At 36.1% G+C, this 16,723-nt stretch overlaps 1 protein-coding gene across 2 annotated transcripts in view; it reads left to right on the plus strand.

The window, feature by feature from the left end:
* BANK1 (B cell scaffold protein with ankyrin repeats 1) overlaps positions 1-16,723 on the plus strand; it is a 394,230-nt gene that overhangs the window by 95,585 nt on the left and 281,922 nt on the right. For both annotated transcript variants that reach the window (XR_003568363.1, XM_027853422.1), the window contains exon 3: positions 9,754-9,908. Coding sequence is in view for 1 of the 2 variants with exons in the window: in XM_027853422.1 (XP_027709223.1) it covers positions 9,754-9,908 (155 nt within the window). In the remaining variant the exon portion in view is untranslated. The remainder of the gene's footprint in view (positions 1-9,753; positions 9,909-16,723) is intronic.

The raw sequence follows: 16,723 nt of genomic DNA on the forward strand, positions 1-16,723 counted from the left end.
TTTCTTTCTTTCTTTCTTTCTTTCTTTCTTTCTTTCTTTCTTTCTTTTTGGTGCCCTCCAAACCATAGTCTCTAACATATCCTAAGCTCTTAATGAATGTTAATTGATTTATTTATTGTAAGATAGGCTGGAGTCTGATTTTGAAAGGCTCAAAATGCCAAATGGAAGAATTTCTGTTTTATCCTACAGACAACAGGCAGCCACTAGTTTTGTTTGTTTGTTTCTGTTTTGTTTTTTGTTTATTTGCTTTTGAATAAGGAAGTTACATAGTCAGAGATGGGATTTAGAAAGGCTGATTTGACATCTATATAGAGGATAGCCTGGAGGTGGGAGAAATTTGAGGCAGAGATCAAATAGGATTCTATTGCAATAATCCAGGTTAGAGCTGGGGAAGGCCTGAAGGAAGGTAGTGAGTATGTGAGTAGGGAGAAGGGGATGGATGAGAAAGATAGAGAGGTAGAGTTGTAAAGATTTGACATATAATTAGATTTGGGGGAGGGAGGGTGCTTTGGGAGAATAAAGAATTGAGGATGATTCTGAGGATATTAACTTTTATGACTGGAAAATGGTATTGCCTTTGAGAGAAATTGCCAAGTTAGGAAGTGGGATGGGTTTAGAAGGGAAATAATGAGTTATATTCTGGACCTGCTGAGGTTGAGACACCTATACAACATCTGGTGGAAATATCGTAAATGCAATCAGTGATGTGAGCTTAGGAGCAGGATTGGCCAAGCAGGTCTGAGTCATTTGCATTATGATGATAGGACAATTCATGGCAACTGAAGAGATTCTTGAGAATATTAAGAGAAAACAGAAGAGGTTCCAGGACAGAGCCTTGTGAGGGTTTTGGGACGTGGAGACGTGACTGAGGCCCAGCTATGGAGATTGAGGAGGAACTTCCAGATTGGTTGGAAGAGAGCCAAGCAAGATCAGTTCACCCCAAGAGAAGAGTAGGTACAAGAGGAGAGGGTGCTTAGTGGCATCAGATACTGCAGAGAGCTTAAAAAAAAAGGTGGGAAAACAGGTCATTGGTTTTAGAGATCATAGGTGACCTTAAGGAAAACAGTTTCAGTTGAGTGATAAGAAAATAATTTTACTTGCATAGCTTGTCTTCTAGGGTTGTTGTAAGGAAAGCATTTTGCTAATATTAGAACAATATTAATGGCAGTGGGAGGTAGGACAACTGACTGTCAGAGGTTGAGAGATCCTGAGATTACCACCCACCCATCCCCCAGATGATAAACTCCGTGAAAACAAGAACCGTGTCTCAATTATCTCTGTATCTAGCAAAGTGATTTGTACAGAGAATGTGTTTAATAAATGGTTATGCAGCAAATTCCTGAATCAGAAATACTCTTATCTAACCATGTTCCATCTGAGTCACATCTCAGAAAATCTGGGTGTGATCCATGTGGTCCAACTTACTTCATTACATGCAGATCAGATTGTGTGTTATTTGTTAGCCATACAGTTAATTCTGGTATGATGTGACATAGGCATTCCCCCAAAACACCTTGATATGCAAAATCACATAATGAAAACCACAGAATTTTAGGAGGAAATAAAGCTTCTTCATCCATTACACATTAAAAAAAGATAGGAACCCAATATAAAAATCAGTAACATGTTTTTATACATGTTAAATGGTTAAGAAATATATAAATATTACCATTATTAATGGCTGTGTCCATGGACTCCAGCCTCGTTAGCTTCTGTTCAGCTTGCAAGAGGAAATCGGGCAGGCCACTGCAACTCCATTGGTGGCCATAGTTGAAGGGGATGGAAGTAGTATGGACTCTCCCTCCTCCACCCATAACCCCTGTTGTACTGAAGATAATAAATATGGCAATTTACCTTGACAAAGACCTGAAGCTTACCTCTGGAAGTAGGAGAGGGAAGGGGGTTTCAGCTTGTGAGTTATTATGAAGTGATGCAATTTTCTTCATTCTTCGATGTTTGAAAGAAATCTTCCAGAAGGTGACTCAAAATTCTAATTATGCTCAAAATGTTCCCTAAAATATGATAATCACTTTGAAACACAGTTGAGTTTTCAAAACACACATTGTAGGCAGAACTGATTGTACTTCTCCTATTTGTGTGGCACCCCTGGAGGCCATGGGTTTTCTCATTGCTCTTCTTGAATAGTTTCTTCTGTGACAATAATCCACTGATACTTCATTTCACTAGCCAATCTCCCTGGATATTCTTCTTAATTTCTCTCTCTCCCTCCCTCTCTTCCCCTCTCTTTCCCTCTCTCTTGTATCTGGCTTGGGGAATATATTTGGATTTTTTTTTGTTTTCCACTTCATTTTACATTTTTCTTGACCAAATCCTCAAATCTTCATGCAAATATTTATTTTGTGAGCCCTCCTTAGATGAATTCAATTCCTGGCCAATAGTTTACTTTTCCTACACCTTAGTTGTAGTTAAGAAATCCAAACTCTATCTTCTTAACTAGCTGTTCATTTTCCAAATCTGTCTTTCTCTTATGAAGGCCCTAACAAGCATCATCCCACTTGTGTCTCTAAAGTCTTCAGTTTCTTGCTTAGGACTTTGCCATCCCAACTTTGATTCGTCCACATGTTACTCAAAATGATCAATGGGCTTCCTTTGAAATGACCACTGGTCCTGGCTAGAAGGAACCTTAGAGATGATCAAATCTCACACCTCATTTTGCAGATGAAGAAAAGGAGGCAAAACAGGTCAAGTGACTTGGCATGCTGTCACAGAGCTAGTAAATATCTAAAACAACAATTGAACCCAGGTCTTCCTGAGTTCAAGGCCAGTGCCTTATCCACTGTACTATGCTAGCTTTGATTAATTGATTTAAGGTGCCATCTCTGACCCCCTAACGCTTCCTCCAAATGCACAGTGATGTCTGAAATTCCTTTAACAGGAGAAATGTGTTTTTACTTCACAATTAGTAATATAGTTGAAAAACCTCACATATTCACCAATTCACATTAAAGTATGTTATTTATAACAGATCTTTTGCAAGGAGCAAATGTAAAGGCAAGGAAGCTCTGGAAGAAAAAGAATATTCTGACCTCAGAAATAAGGGTAGACGATTTCATAGAAGGAGGAAAGAGCTACAGAAAGAGGCAGCTGGAGGGAGTGTGTGCAAAGCCACATTCTTGTTCTTTCTCTGTTTTGCCCTAAGGCAAGCCTGCACATGAGTATTTAGCAAACCAAAACAGACATATAGGAGAAAAAAAAACAATTAAATATTACTACTAAATATATGCCAGTATTTCAGAATAAACTATACTCTCGGAGGAAGTTCATGCATTAAAAATGTTCTAAACAGAGTGGGCTTTTAAAACAAATATTGCTCACAAGTTTTGTTCTCATTAGAGCTCCAAACTGGTCAGTTATATATAGACTGAATTTATTGTAGCAGGCATCTATGTATGCTTTACAAGTAGAGGAGAAGGAGAAAACTCAATGTTTAACAGTTTATACTGTTAACAATTACTCTGCAACACAGTGACACTGACCTCCTTCTTGTTCCTCATGCAAGAGACTGCATCTCCCAATTCTACATTTTCCTTGGCTCTCTCTCATGCCTGGAATGTTCTCCCTGTTCATCTGCATTTCCTAGCTTCCCAGACTTTCTTTAGGTTTCACCTATAATCCTACCTTCTATTGGAAATCTTTTACCATCCCTTTTAAGGCTAGTGTCTTCCTTCTAAAATTAACTTCAATTTATTATTTGATCTCTCTCTCTCTCTCTCTCTCTCTCTCTCTCTCTCATTGTTTACAAGTTGTATCCCCCATTAGACTCTCCCCAGTAGACTCCCTCCATCCTTGAGGGCAGAAACTGTCTTTTGCCCTTTTGTATCCTGAAGACTTAGCATAATGTCTGGCACATAGGAAGCACTTGATAAATGTTCATTGACCTGACTTTTGTGAAGAGTGTATGATTGCTGGACTTATTAAGGTGGTCTAGCAAATGTTTCTAATTGAAATGACTAAAATTAAAGTGAGAGATTATTAGATTAGATGATTTCTCAGGTACCTTCTCCCTCTCCTCTCCATTTTCAGGGAATAACGTGTGCGTGCATGTGTGCATGTGTGCGTGTATGTGTTATGTTTAAAGGGAATCAAGTATCAAAGACTGCTATTCTTTTCATGACATTCTTTTCACTAGATGATTGGTCATATAAAATTGATATATGTATACATAGATATAGATGTGTATATACATGTATATATATATATATATATATATAACATTTTCCCCAGAATAATTGTTTTATCAGTCTCTTTGAAGCATATTTGGTTATGTCTCTGGATAATTATTACATTTGGTTACATAAGTTACATAAGAGTTGGCAAGACCCTATTTTGTGTTACGCAGAATAAACAAAATTAGTTAATTATGATGCCAGAACCATTTATCAGTGACGATAAAAGCAGCTTTTAAAAAGTGCAGCTTAATTTTGAGACCCCAAGCAGTTTTTGTAATCCTTACCAAGTTATCTTTTTGCCATGAAAACTCTGATAAATAAATTTGGAACTTGTCAAAATTAATATTTTTTCTCTTTTTGCTCTATGACCTCAGGGAAAAAATTAAATATCAAAACCTTTTAATTTTTCAAATATCTTATCTATTTTCCTGCTTATCAGCACTGTGTAATAGCCAGAGTGGAGTTTTATCCCATTTTTATTGAAAAGGAAACTGATCTAGAGAGATTTCATAATTTGTCCATATTTGGGTGAGAAATAAGCTACCGTTATATAGAGGGAATACATGTAGAGAGAAAATTATATTTTCAATGTCAGAATAGAAAGTCAATGGATTTGATAATGAAACAAGTAGATCATTTTGCAATGTTTCAGCAGAGGAATCAGTAATTCCTGATGACATTGTCTTTTATGGCCTACAGATTTAGCTTGCAGCTAAGCAGTCAGTAAGAAAAAAAAAGATGCAGAATTCTCTTTCCTTTAGAGACTAAGTAATGTGTACACACACACACACACACACACACACACACACCTATATATAACTACCAATTTTTTCTCAATACATAAATTTAATCAGGACAAAGTATGTTAGAATTGAAAAAGCACCAGATTTGGAGTCAGAGGAACCTGTGTTCAAAACCTGCCTCTTGTACTCACTACTTTAGCCTCTCTAGGCCTGATTCCTCATCTATATGAGGAGAGATACTAGATGAACTCTAAGGATTTTTCCAACTCTAAATTTTATTTATTATAATAGCTACCTCATTTGCCTCTCTAGCTAGTCTCTTCCAGTCTTCAATCCATCTTGCACACATCCAAAAACAAGTTTCTTAGGCAGAGTTCTAATATGTTCAGAAATCTCAAATGGCTCCCTAATATTTCTAAAGCTTCTAACCCTGACATTTAAGGCCCTCTAAAGTCTGGCTCCAACCTACCTCTCTACCCCACAAAATGGGACTCTTTGCTATGCCCTGAGCTTGGCTTTCCATCCTCTCCCTTCACTCGTTTACATCACCTGCCCTCTTGTCTTGGAATGCCCTCCATACTAATTTCTTCTTTTCAGAATTTGATCCTTCTTCAAGGGTCAGCTCAGATGCCACCTTCTTGGACTATCTCCTCTCTCCCTTGGACTCAGGGTCTTCACTGGACAGCCTTGCCATTAGTGATTTTTTTTTTCTTGCTCAAATATTCCTATAGCAATTTGATTTTTTTTTTTTGGTTTCTCTTCACTTCCTACTCAGTTTTGTATTTATCTGTGTTCATGTTGTCTCTCCCCAGCAAAAGTGCATATAAAACTGTGCCTAATCTTCCTGGGTGTGTCAGCAAAGATTAGAGAGCATTAATATTGCTATTGTCTTTTCCTCTGAAAGCTTCTTCACATCAAAAAGCCAAAAGTGCAAGCAAAGCTATTCCCCCAGTAGAAACTATTCCAAGGGCAGGGACAGTTCCACTTTTGGCTTTTTGTTTCCAGTGTCTAGCAAAGTACCTTGTCTGGCCTAGACTTAATACATATTTATTCAATTGGATTGAATTCGATTTCTGATCATACACATAACACCAAAAATCAATTGGTGTTATCAGTTTTACTGCCTGAATGATGTTGTTATAGAGGGTTTATGTACAGAAGCCTGGGGGTTTTGCCCAAACCTTCAACTGACTATGTGATTTAGGATAATTTCCTTAGCCTCCTTAGCCCTTAGCTATTACATCCATTCAATGAGGAGACTGAAGCAATTGATCTCTAAAGTTTTATGATTTTGTGCTTGATTTATTAGTACAACACTTCTAAGTCTGCCTGGTATTTTCCTATCTTAAAGAAATTTACTCAATAATAGCATGAAAATAGGCAGTGCATTCAACTTATCCTTAAGCCAAGATGTAGACAGAAAAAAATAAAAATAATTCTAGAAAAGCAGAAATTTTAAGCATAGTCTACTAACCACAATACAATAAAATTACATTCAAAGAAGGCCCTTGAAAAAAGGATTAAAATTAATTGGAGACTAAATAACTTAAATAAGTGGTTAGTCAAAGAACAAATAACAAAATAAACATAATGCCATCAAAGAAAATGACCAAAAAAATAAAAAAGACAAGTAACCACAATTTTAGAAGAGGCAAAGCAACAGGGAGGTGAAATTTTATATCTCTTAAACTTTTGCGTATATACAAGAGAAAGAACAGATCAATGAATTAGGCATGAGACTAATACTAGAAAACCAACAAATTATAAAACAATCAAATACCAAAAATAAATTCTGTAGATCAGAGAAGAAATTGGCAAAACAGAAGTGAATAAAAGACTAAATAAAGCAGATTTTAAAGTTCAATAAAAATAATAGCTTATATCTATATAGCATTTACTCTATACCAGACAATGGGCTAACTACTTTACAAATATTATATTATTTTATCCTCACAACAATCCTGTAAAAGGTAGGTGCTATTATTATTCCCATTTTAGAAATTAGGAAAATGAGGCAGAGAGGTTAAATGACTTACACGGGGTCATACAGCTAGGAAGTATCTGAGGTCATATTTGAACTCAGATCTTCCTCACTCCAGACTCAGCACACTATTCACTGTGCCACCTACATGAAAAAAAGAAAAAAAAAAGCAAACTATCAGAAATGAGAAGGACAATTCACAACAAATGAAGGAGGGAAATTATGAGAAAATTATTTTCCTATCTGCCAACAAAACTGATACCCCAACAGATTGACCAAGATTACAAAAATAGAAAATGACAAATGTTGGAGGGGCTTCAGGAAATAAGCATATTAATGCTATTGATGGAGATGCTCATTGGTCCAGTCATTCTGGAAAACAACTTGAATCTATGCTCCCAAAGTCAGTAAACTTGCATACCCTTTAGCAGAGGGATGCCATTACTTGTCTTATACCTGAAAGAAGGGAAAGAGAGAGAAAGGGATGCATATGCATATGCATGAAATAGTTATTGCAGCTAGTGAGTAGGATGTTAGATTTGGAGTCAGGAAGACCTAAGTTCAAATGTGGTCTCAGAAACTTACTATCTGTGTAGTCCCCAGCAAATCACTTAACCTTCACCTGTCAGTTTTTACCTGTCTACAACAAGGATGATGATAGCACCTCTCTTCAGGGTTGTTATGAAGATCAAGCTTTCAAGACTGTATTAATGCACTTTTATTTGCAGCTCTTTTTGTAGTAGTAGAGCTGGAAAATAAAGTGATGCCTGTAATTTGAGGAATGACTGAACAAGGCATTACAAATGAATTGTAAAATACTTTTGTGCAATAAAAAATGATGAAAAGCCCTGGGAAGATTTATTTGAATTGATGTACAGTGAAGTGAGCAGAACCAATACAACGATTGTAAAGGCAAAGAGCTTTTAAAGATTTAGGAACTCTGATCAATGCAGTTATCAACCATAATTACAGAGGATCAGTAATAAAACACATCACTCCTCTTCTGACAGAGAGGGGATAAACTCAAGATGCAGAATGAGACACATGTTTGGAAACAGCCAGTACAAGAATTTGTTTTGATCCATTATGCATTTTTGTTACAAGTTTTCTTTTTTCTTTTTTTTTTAATTGGGGAAGGGGTGATGTAGGAGGGAAAGTAAATAAATACTTGTTAATTGAAAAAATATTAAATTTTTTAAAACCTCATTAACAACATAGCATAGTATTAAGATTGCTAAATTTGGAGTCAGAAGATGGGCATTTAAATCCCTTCTATGCCAGATACTAGTTGTAGCACTTTGGGCACATTGTTCAAACTTGACCTCAGTTTCCTGCTCTGTAAAATGGTGGGGAGAGTGTTGGATGAGATGATCTCCCAGTTCCCTTCCATTTCTATTGCTAGAATCCTGTGACACCATCTTTCTGATGCCATTGTATATAGTAAATTCCACCCCAATTTGGAGAAATAATTATGGTTTATAACTCATTTGCCATTTGTTACTGTAGGAATATACATATATATAAATATTAATGAAAACCTATGAGATTTGTCTCATTGCATTCATTTTTTCTGGAAGTGCAGATACTTCCATCCTCGAGGTGTGTGTGCATGTGTATGTGTTATTTTTTTTGTGGGGGGCTTCTTTTTTAATAGAATAGATAGGAAACAAATGATGAGAATGACTCCCTACATTTGACAATTAAAATGACAATCTCGTGTCTTTTTTTAAGAGGTGGGGAGAGAAGTCAAAAGTAGTAAGGAAGGGACTATGAAAACACTGTCTTGTTCTTTTCTCACTCTTCTTTCCCCACAGTCAGAATCAGGAAGAATAACTGATTTGCCTCCTAGGGATTTTGTGAAGAATATCAATAACAGTTACATAGCACCTTGAGGAAAAAGAAAATGTGTAAATGAAGAATAATAAAGGAAAATTCCATTAATTCTCCTTAAAAGGGAACAGAAAAAACAAGTTCAAACTGCCTGGGTGTAGATTGGATAGTATTTCAATTAAAGAAAATTGGGATGTAGAAACAGCTGACAAATAGCAGTAGATACGAATAACATCATTCACAGTAGATGAACATTGGATTAATGATTGTCTGTATTCAAACTATTACATAAAATGCATGGAGACTTAGTTCTTATATTACTTTATTAATATGATAGTCTAGAGGTCAGAACCTTACAACAGCTCTGTGAGATAGGCACTACAGGTATTATTATCTCTATTTTACATCTGAAGAAAATGAGGTCAAGATAAGTTTAGAGACTTGACAATGGCTAATGTGTCCCATATCTGATTATGGGCTTCTACCACAGGTCTTCCAGCCGCCAAATCCAGCACTACTATGGACCAATCATATACCAAAAATGAGAGATAATAGATAGACATCAAATGTCACATTGATATCACCAAGGTATTTTAAAAAAACTAAAGGAAATTCTTTAGCACACTGGATTGCTCTCTTAAGGAGCTATTACAGACTTGCAGAGGATAAAAATGTGAGGAAAGGTTTTTTGTTTTCATTGGTGGAAAGAATACTGAGATTCATTAAAAATCATAAACCCAAAATCAAAGTAAAGGATTATCTCCCCAGCTGAAATGCATTCTCCTTGTGGAAACATATTGTATTCATCTTTCGCATGCCACACATTGCCTGACACAATGATTTTCAAAAGAATATGTACTCAATAGATGTTTGTTGTATCAATTATTTAAATTATTTCAACTGTCTTATAAAATATTCGGTGAATTAATCACTAAACTACTGAGTCTGCTGATATTTGGGAAGAATAAATTAACCATTTTTATAACTTAATTCAATAACTTTTTTCTAGGTTCCCAGAATTACTTTGAAGTTAGCAATCCACTAGAAATAGGAATGGAACTCTATACAAAAACAAATAAAACAAGAAAGATTGAGGCAGCATCAGAAACTCCTGAAAGCAGTGTGTCATCAGTACTAGTGCTACCAGCTAAAATATCCTGTGAGGTAAGTTTAATACTTTTGTAATTACCTGATATTATGAATTATTATCAATATTATCAAATTATAGATTTTGGGTCGATCTTTGAATTCTTGAATTTCATCAACTGTATTTGATGATTTTATAACAGACTACTTTCTGCTGATCTTTGTAGTAGAATGCTAGATTCACGTTAATTAAAGTTATTTACAAACAAAGGAGAAACTTCTCAGAGGAAATAACTGAGAGTCATTCATCATTTTCACTAAAGCTATCGTTATCTATTCGGTGAACATTTTTGAGTCTCTACAATGTAATCATTGATTCACAGAACAGTGCTAGATGCTTATGGAGTATTCTTTGGTAAGAAGTGGAAGAGATGGTCTCTACCATTTAGAAGCTTAAATTTTACTTAAGGAGATGAAATGTCATTTCAAGCACTCTCTAATTTAGCAATAACCAAATTATGAATATTTCTGTCACGTAAATGGCTAGTTGGCATTGTGCCAGAGATGGGTCTTCATTAACCTGGGGAATTGATAAGCATTCCCTGAGATTTCAAATTCCTTTCTGTGATCTACTGTTGACTTTTTTGGTTTTGTATATGATATTCCTTCATATGCTAAATATGATCCCTGTGATAGATAGGATATATGTTATGTTCTTTTCATTGAGTGGCAGCATAGAATATCGGTTAGAGAACTGTCCTTGAAGTCAAGAAGACCTGAGTTGAGATGCCACCCGTGACACATACTGACTCTGCGACAATAGGGAAATCATTTAAACTCTGAGGGTTCCCAAGTTACCCTTTTAGACTTTAAATTACAGAAGTAGTCTAGATGAGTACTGGCAGAGGAATCTCCGAACTGGGAGTTCCCTATATTGAGGAAATCATGTCTTTAGACCTATCCCCATTATTTCATCCTGTAAGACCACATCAGCCTTGGAATTCTACCTCATCACTATCCTACACACCTCTGATTGGGGGGCGGGGCCATGAACCCCAAACCCTCAATTTAAGGAGAAATTTCAGTTCAGACATCTCATTTTTCACCTGGTTGTACTACTATGAGATGTCTCTGACTCCTCCACCATGCCTTCACATTGGATACCTTCAAATCCCTATTCCCCTTTCCTTTCCTGCTTTTCAGCTGCCTTTGGTGTATTGTTTTCTCTCATTTGATCATAAGCTTCTTGAGGTCAGGGACTGTCTTTTTTTTTTCTTTGTATATTTCTATATCCAGTGCTTAGCATAATTCTTGGCACATAATAGTCACTTAATAAATGTTTATTGACCAACTGATTTTCATTAAACCAATATACTTACAAATTGATTTTTTTTTCATATTTCACCTATGGGTTGATATAGATGGTTTCTGAGATCCCTTCCAAGACAAAGATTTTGTGATTTTGATTCCATGAAAGCATGTTTGAATTTCATAAACCTTCTGGATACTCTTTTAGAATTCTTCCTATATGTATATGTGTGTATACATGCATGCACATATATGTGTATATATATATGTATATACATATATATGGACCACCTATTATGTGCATATCACTGTGGTAGATCCTCTTGGAATCAAAAGAAAACTACAGTACATGATGTTAGTCTTCAAGGGACTGTGGATAGACAGACATGGTTAAATGGAATGTCCAATGGTAGAGACAATGGGGTAAAGAGGCCAGAGAAACAGTTTGAGGTTATGTTATAAATGTTAAATGAAGTCAGGCAACATTGCATGTGAATAAGAGAATTGGAGTATAGATCAACAGAGGCAGAAAAACAAGTTATATGGAAATGCTCATTCTATTCCTTAAGTTCAGAATAAGATACTGTTGCTTATTTTCAAAAATTTGGGAAGGAAAAACGAATCTGGAGTGACACAGGATCCACTATAGGTCCAACCACTGGACAAAATCTAATAAAATGAAATAATAGAGATAAATGTAAATTATTACAATTGAGTTCAACTCACTTTCATAAGTACATCAGAGGAAGGGTATAGCTGAACATCAGTCCACCTGAAATAAAAAAGATCTAGGAGTTTTAAGGAACAACAAACTAAGAGAGTATATCATTTGTGTGATTTGGCAATCACAAGAGCTAATGCCATTATAAGTTAGATTAAAAGATATAGCATATGAGAACAAAAATACTACTCTGTTCAGTTTGGGGAATCACATTTTAGGGAGGACATTGATAAGCTGGGGAGCATCGAAAGAAGTTCAACCAGGATTGTGAAGTACCTAAATTTCATGTCATATAAGGAGCAGTAGAAGAAAGTGGGAATGTTTAGCCTTAGTAGAGGAAGACAGTGGTAACAATATTTCTCTGCTCAAATATGATGAATTTGTCCTTCTGGGCCCCTGAGCACAGAAATAAGAGCAGTGGGTAGAAATGGCATGCGGACAAATTTAGACTTGATGTCAGGAAAATAGGAGCTATATTAAAGTTTTATGGGCTACATCAGGTGATAGTGGGTTTCTTCCTACTGGAGGCTGTCAAGCAAAGGCTAGATGACTATTTTCGGCTTTAATGTAGAAGGAATTCTTTCCCAGGTACCAGCTGACCCTTGACATCATTTCCAAAGAGATTCTGGCCTTTAATGCAATATTAAAGAGTTCAGAGATTACACCGAAGGAAATGGGGTGCAAATAATATTTTGGGAAGATAGTTTGTCGATTGGATACAGGATGTATTTGAGAAAAGAGACATCAAAGACAAAAAAGACTAGTTCAGATTCTATTGCAATAATAGATCACTCTAATGTCTCATTATAGGATGGAGGTGGTCCTGCGTTCTTGAAGGCACAAGTTGTGGTTGTATTTATAAGTCTGAAAAGGCTTCATGTAGAAACCTTCCTATGGATGCTGTGTTTCTCCTCCAAGGAGAAGGCCATCTAAGTGCAGGTAGAGTTAGCATTAGAAGGTTGGACAGGGAAATTCATGAAACATGGAGAAGTTGAGATCTGCATTAGACGAAGTGGGATTCACCAATAAAATCAAAGATCTCTCAAAATATCAATGTAAAAGGGAAGTGCTAAAAGTCTGGACTACAATGGGACAGTGGGACTGGAAATGATAAGACAGATTTGAAAGCAAAAGATTGACAAGATTTGGTAACTCATCATTTTGATGATTGCTTAGAACAAGGAATGAGTCAGATGATTCCAAAGTTTCAAACTTAGTTGACAAGGAAATAATGGCATAATTGACAGAAACAGGAATGCTAATAGACATTTATATAACAGCTTATATAACATGAGAGCTGGATAAATCTTCAGTTCCGTACTGTCCAAAAAAATCATTTGAAGCAGTGGGGCAGAATCCACTGCTTTCACCTTCATTGCTCCTTCGAGTTTAAGCCACAGAAGCCATCTGTCTACACACATCCCAAAAGCAGAAACCTCCCCACCCCTTCATCCTGGTAGGTACGGGGGAACTGAACATAAGCTTGTTGACCTATTTTTGCTTTGCCATGTTGAGTCTCTAATATTTGCAAGTTTTCCAAGACTGGGACCAGAGGTTCCATTGACTTAAGATTGAATGCAAGGATAACTATTGCTTCCTTATGGTATTCCATAAGCCTACCTCATTCCTCTGCCTCAGACCTGGTCACTGTTGTAGTAATTTAGTAGTATGAATTATCAAAGTCTCAGAGGGTTTCTTCCAGAATAATGGATGTGTGTCCTGCTATGTTATACATCTTTACTTGGAATAGTGAGGTCCATGTATTAAGAAGTCAAGATGCCTATCATTATCTTTAGCTGATATTACCTTTTTTTTTTAAAGTGAGTGCCATAGATGCCAGGCTCATCAAATTTAAAGATGGTGGCATAATGAACATACTGAATGACCAAATCAAGATCCAAAAAGGTCTTGACAGGTTAGCTCTGGGTTGAATTTAATAAATGGGATTCATTGGAGATAATTGTAGAGTCTTAAACTTGGGTTCAAAAAATCAGCTTCACAAGGACAAGATAAAGAAGGCATGGTTAGATGGTACTTTGTCTGAAAAAAACAAAAGATGTAGGTGCTTTAGTGGACCACAGGCTCAATATGAATGGACAGTATGATATAGCATCCAAAAAAGCTAATGGGATCTTAACTTGAATTGAGAAGTATACTTCCCAGTAATTAGTAAGAGAACACCTCATTGTACTCTGATTTGATAAGACCACATCTGAAATATTGTGTTTAATCTGGGCGCTAGAGTTTAAGATAGACACTGATAAGCTGAAGAGTATCTTGATGAAAGCGAATGGAATGGTAATGGGGAATGACTGAACAAGTTGTGGCATATAATTGTCATGGAATTCTATCGTTGTATGAGAAATGATGAGCAGATGGTTTCAGACAAACCTGATAAGATTTGTATGAACTCATGCAAAGTGAAGTGAGCAGAACCAAGAGAACATTGTACACAGTACCAGCAATATTGTAAGGATTATTAACTAACTGTGAAAGATAGCTACTCTGATCAAGACAATGGTCCAAGACAATTCCAAGGGACCGATGATGGAAAATTCTGTCCACCTCCAGAAAGAGGACTGATGGACTCTGAATGCAGATTGTAGAATACCTTTTTTTTTTACTTTCTTTATTTTTCTGGTTTTATAATTTTTGTCTGTGTTTTCTTTTATGACATGACTAATATGGAATTATGTTTTGCATGACTTCATATGTAAAATTGATATAAAATTGCTTTCCTTCTCAAAGAGGGGGAAGTGGCAGGAAGGAAATTTGGAATGCAAAATTTTAAAAAATATTTTTAAAACATTTTGAATATAATTTGGAAATATTTAGTTAAATAAAAACAATTTTTTAAATCTAATTAGAGTTTCATTAGCTACACATTTAACTGAAATCAGTGTGTATTAGTAGAGAGAGAAGGATTATTAGACTTATCTAAACAGACTTATCTGAAATATAAACCTGTAGAAAATGAAACTCAGAGGTAGTTAGGGAGGTGGGGAAGGAGGCTTTCTCCTTGCCCTGAAAGCCAATGCCATTTTGGCTTACTATATTTAAAAGAAAGATACAACTCCTTGAAGGGAGGGGGGAATAAGTTGCTTACAAAAGGAACAACCATGACTCTAAAGAAAACACTGACCCCTGCAAAGCAACAGGGCTCTGATTGGCCCCAAGCTTAGGGGAGAAGAGACATCTTGGTTTACCCAGCTCACCAGCACCACTAGGTAGTTATATAAATACTTACAAAATAAATGCAAAGTAATTTGCAAGAGAGTTAGTACAATGAGCTTGAGTAGGTGTGTGGAGATCATGAAAGACCTCACGTAGGAGGTGACATTTAAGCAGTACTTTAAAGAGAACTAGGGATCCTCCTAATCAGCAGAAGTGAGATTGTGAATTCTAGGCATTAGAGAAAGACAGTACAAAACTTGGTTTTGGGAGTTGGAATGTTGTGTTTGAGGAACAACAAGTAGAATGATTTGGCTAGGATGTAGAAATTGTGAAAGCAAATAGTATCTAAAAAGTCTAGAACAGAAGGCCGGAGCCAGATTATGCAGGAATACCCAATAGGAAAGTCTATATTGCATACTTGTGAAAATTTTAAGTCCCTAAAGCTTTTAGATCAGGAGAATGACATAGTCAAAAGTATACCTTTTTTTGTTTGTTTTGTTTTTTGGCTAGGCAATGGGGTTAAGTGACTTTCCCAGGGTCACACAGCTAGTAAGTGTTATGTGTCTGAGACCAGATTTGAATTAAGGTCCTCCTGACTCCAGGGTCCATGCTCTATCCACTGTGTCACCTGGATGCTTCATCAGAGCTATACTTTAGGAGTATCACTGATGACTGGATGCAAGACTGATTAGAGGGGGAGAGACTTGAGGCAGAAAATCGATTCAGATGTTACTGCAACAGTCTAGTCCAGAGAACTTGGAGGCTTTATCTAGGGTAGCGGTCACATGAATAGATAGAAAGAGATGAATATAAAGATAATGTAGAAATAAAGTAGACAATATTTGGCAACTGATTAAATATAAATATGGGATGTGGTCATGGGTTAGAAAGAATTAAGAGCTGAAAATGACTCAGAAGTTGTGAACCTGAATGACTGCAAGGATGATGGGACCTTCAGCAGAAAAAGGGAAGTTAGAAAGAGGGGTATGTTTGGAGGTAAAATATGTGTTCTCTTTCAGACTTGCTATTTTTTCATATATAGAATTCTATTTCCCTTTGGAAGACCAGTGGCTATTCACCACTTCTGAAATCCTCTCCCTTCTTATCTCATCTTCAGGGAATCCCTAACTTCCTTCAAGGCAGCTCAGTTGCCACTTTCTGAAGGAGATCTTTCTGGGCCTCCTTTCTGGCACCTTGTGAGTGCCTTCTCTTTTAGGGTTGCCTCCCAGTTACTCTGTATATATCTTTTCTGTTTATATTCACGTTATATTTTTTTAATTTTATTTTATTCTATAAATTTTATTTATTTTATTCTGAACTTCAGAAAAGATGATTTCACATAAAACTGCAAATCTGCTATGTACAACTTGCTATTCCTTTTAAATATATAACAAAGTTATCATGTAACTTTCTTTTTTCCCAAATTGTTTCTTTCTTTAGAATGTAAGTTTCTTGAAAACAGAGACAGGTATTTTTTTCCTTTGTCTCCTAAATGATTAATACAGTACTTAGCACATAATGAATACTTAATAAATGTTTGTTGCTTGACTGATAACATGTTGGGGTTGAATGTAGATATGCCATCCACTGATAAATGTTTAACAGATAATTGTTAATGCATAAGTGGCACTCAGGAGAGCAATTTGGGCAAGACGGGTAGAAAGATTAGATAGATAAACAGATATAATAG

The sequence above is a fragment of the Vombatus ursinus genome, unplaced genomic scaffold (genome assembly GCF_900497805.2).
Source record: "Vombatus ursinus unplaced genomic scaffold, bare-nosed wombat genome assembly UNPS02009975.1, whole genome shotgun sequence".
Lineage (NCBI taxonomy): Eukaryota > Metazoa > Chordata > Mammalia > Diprotodontia > Vombatidae > Vombatus > Vombatus ursinus.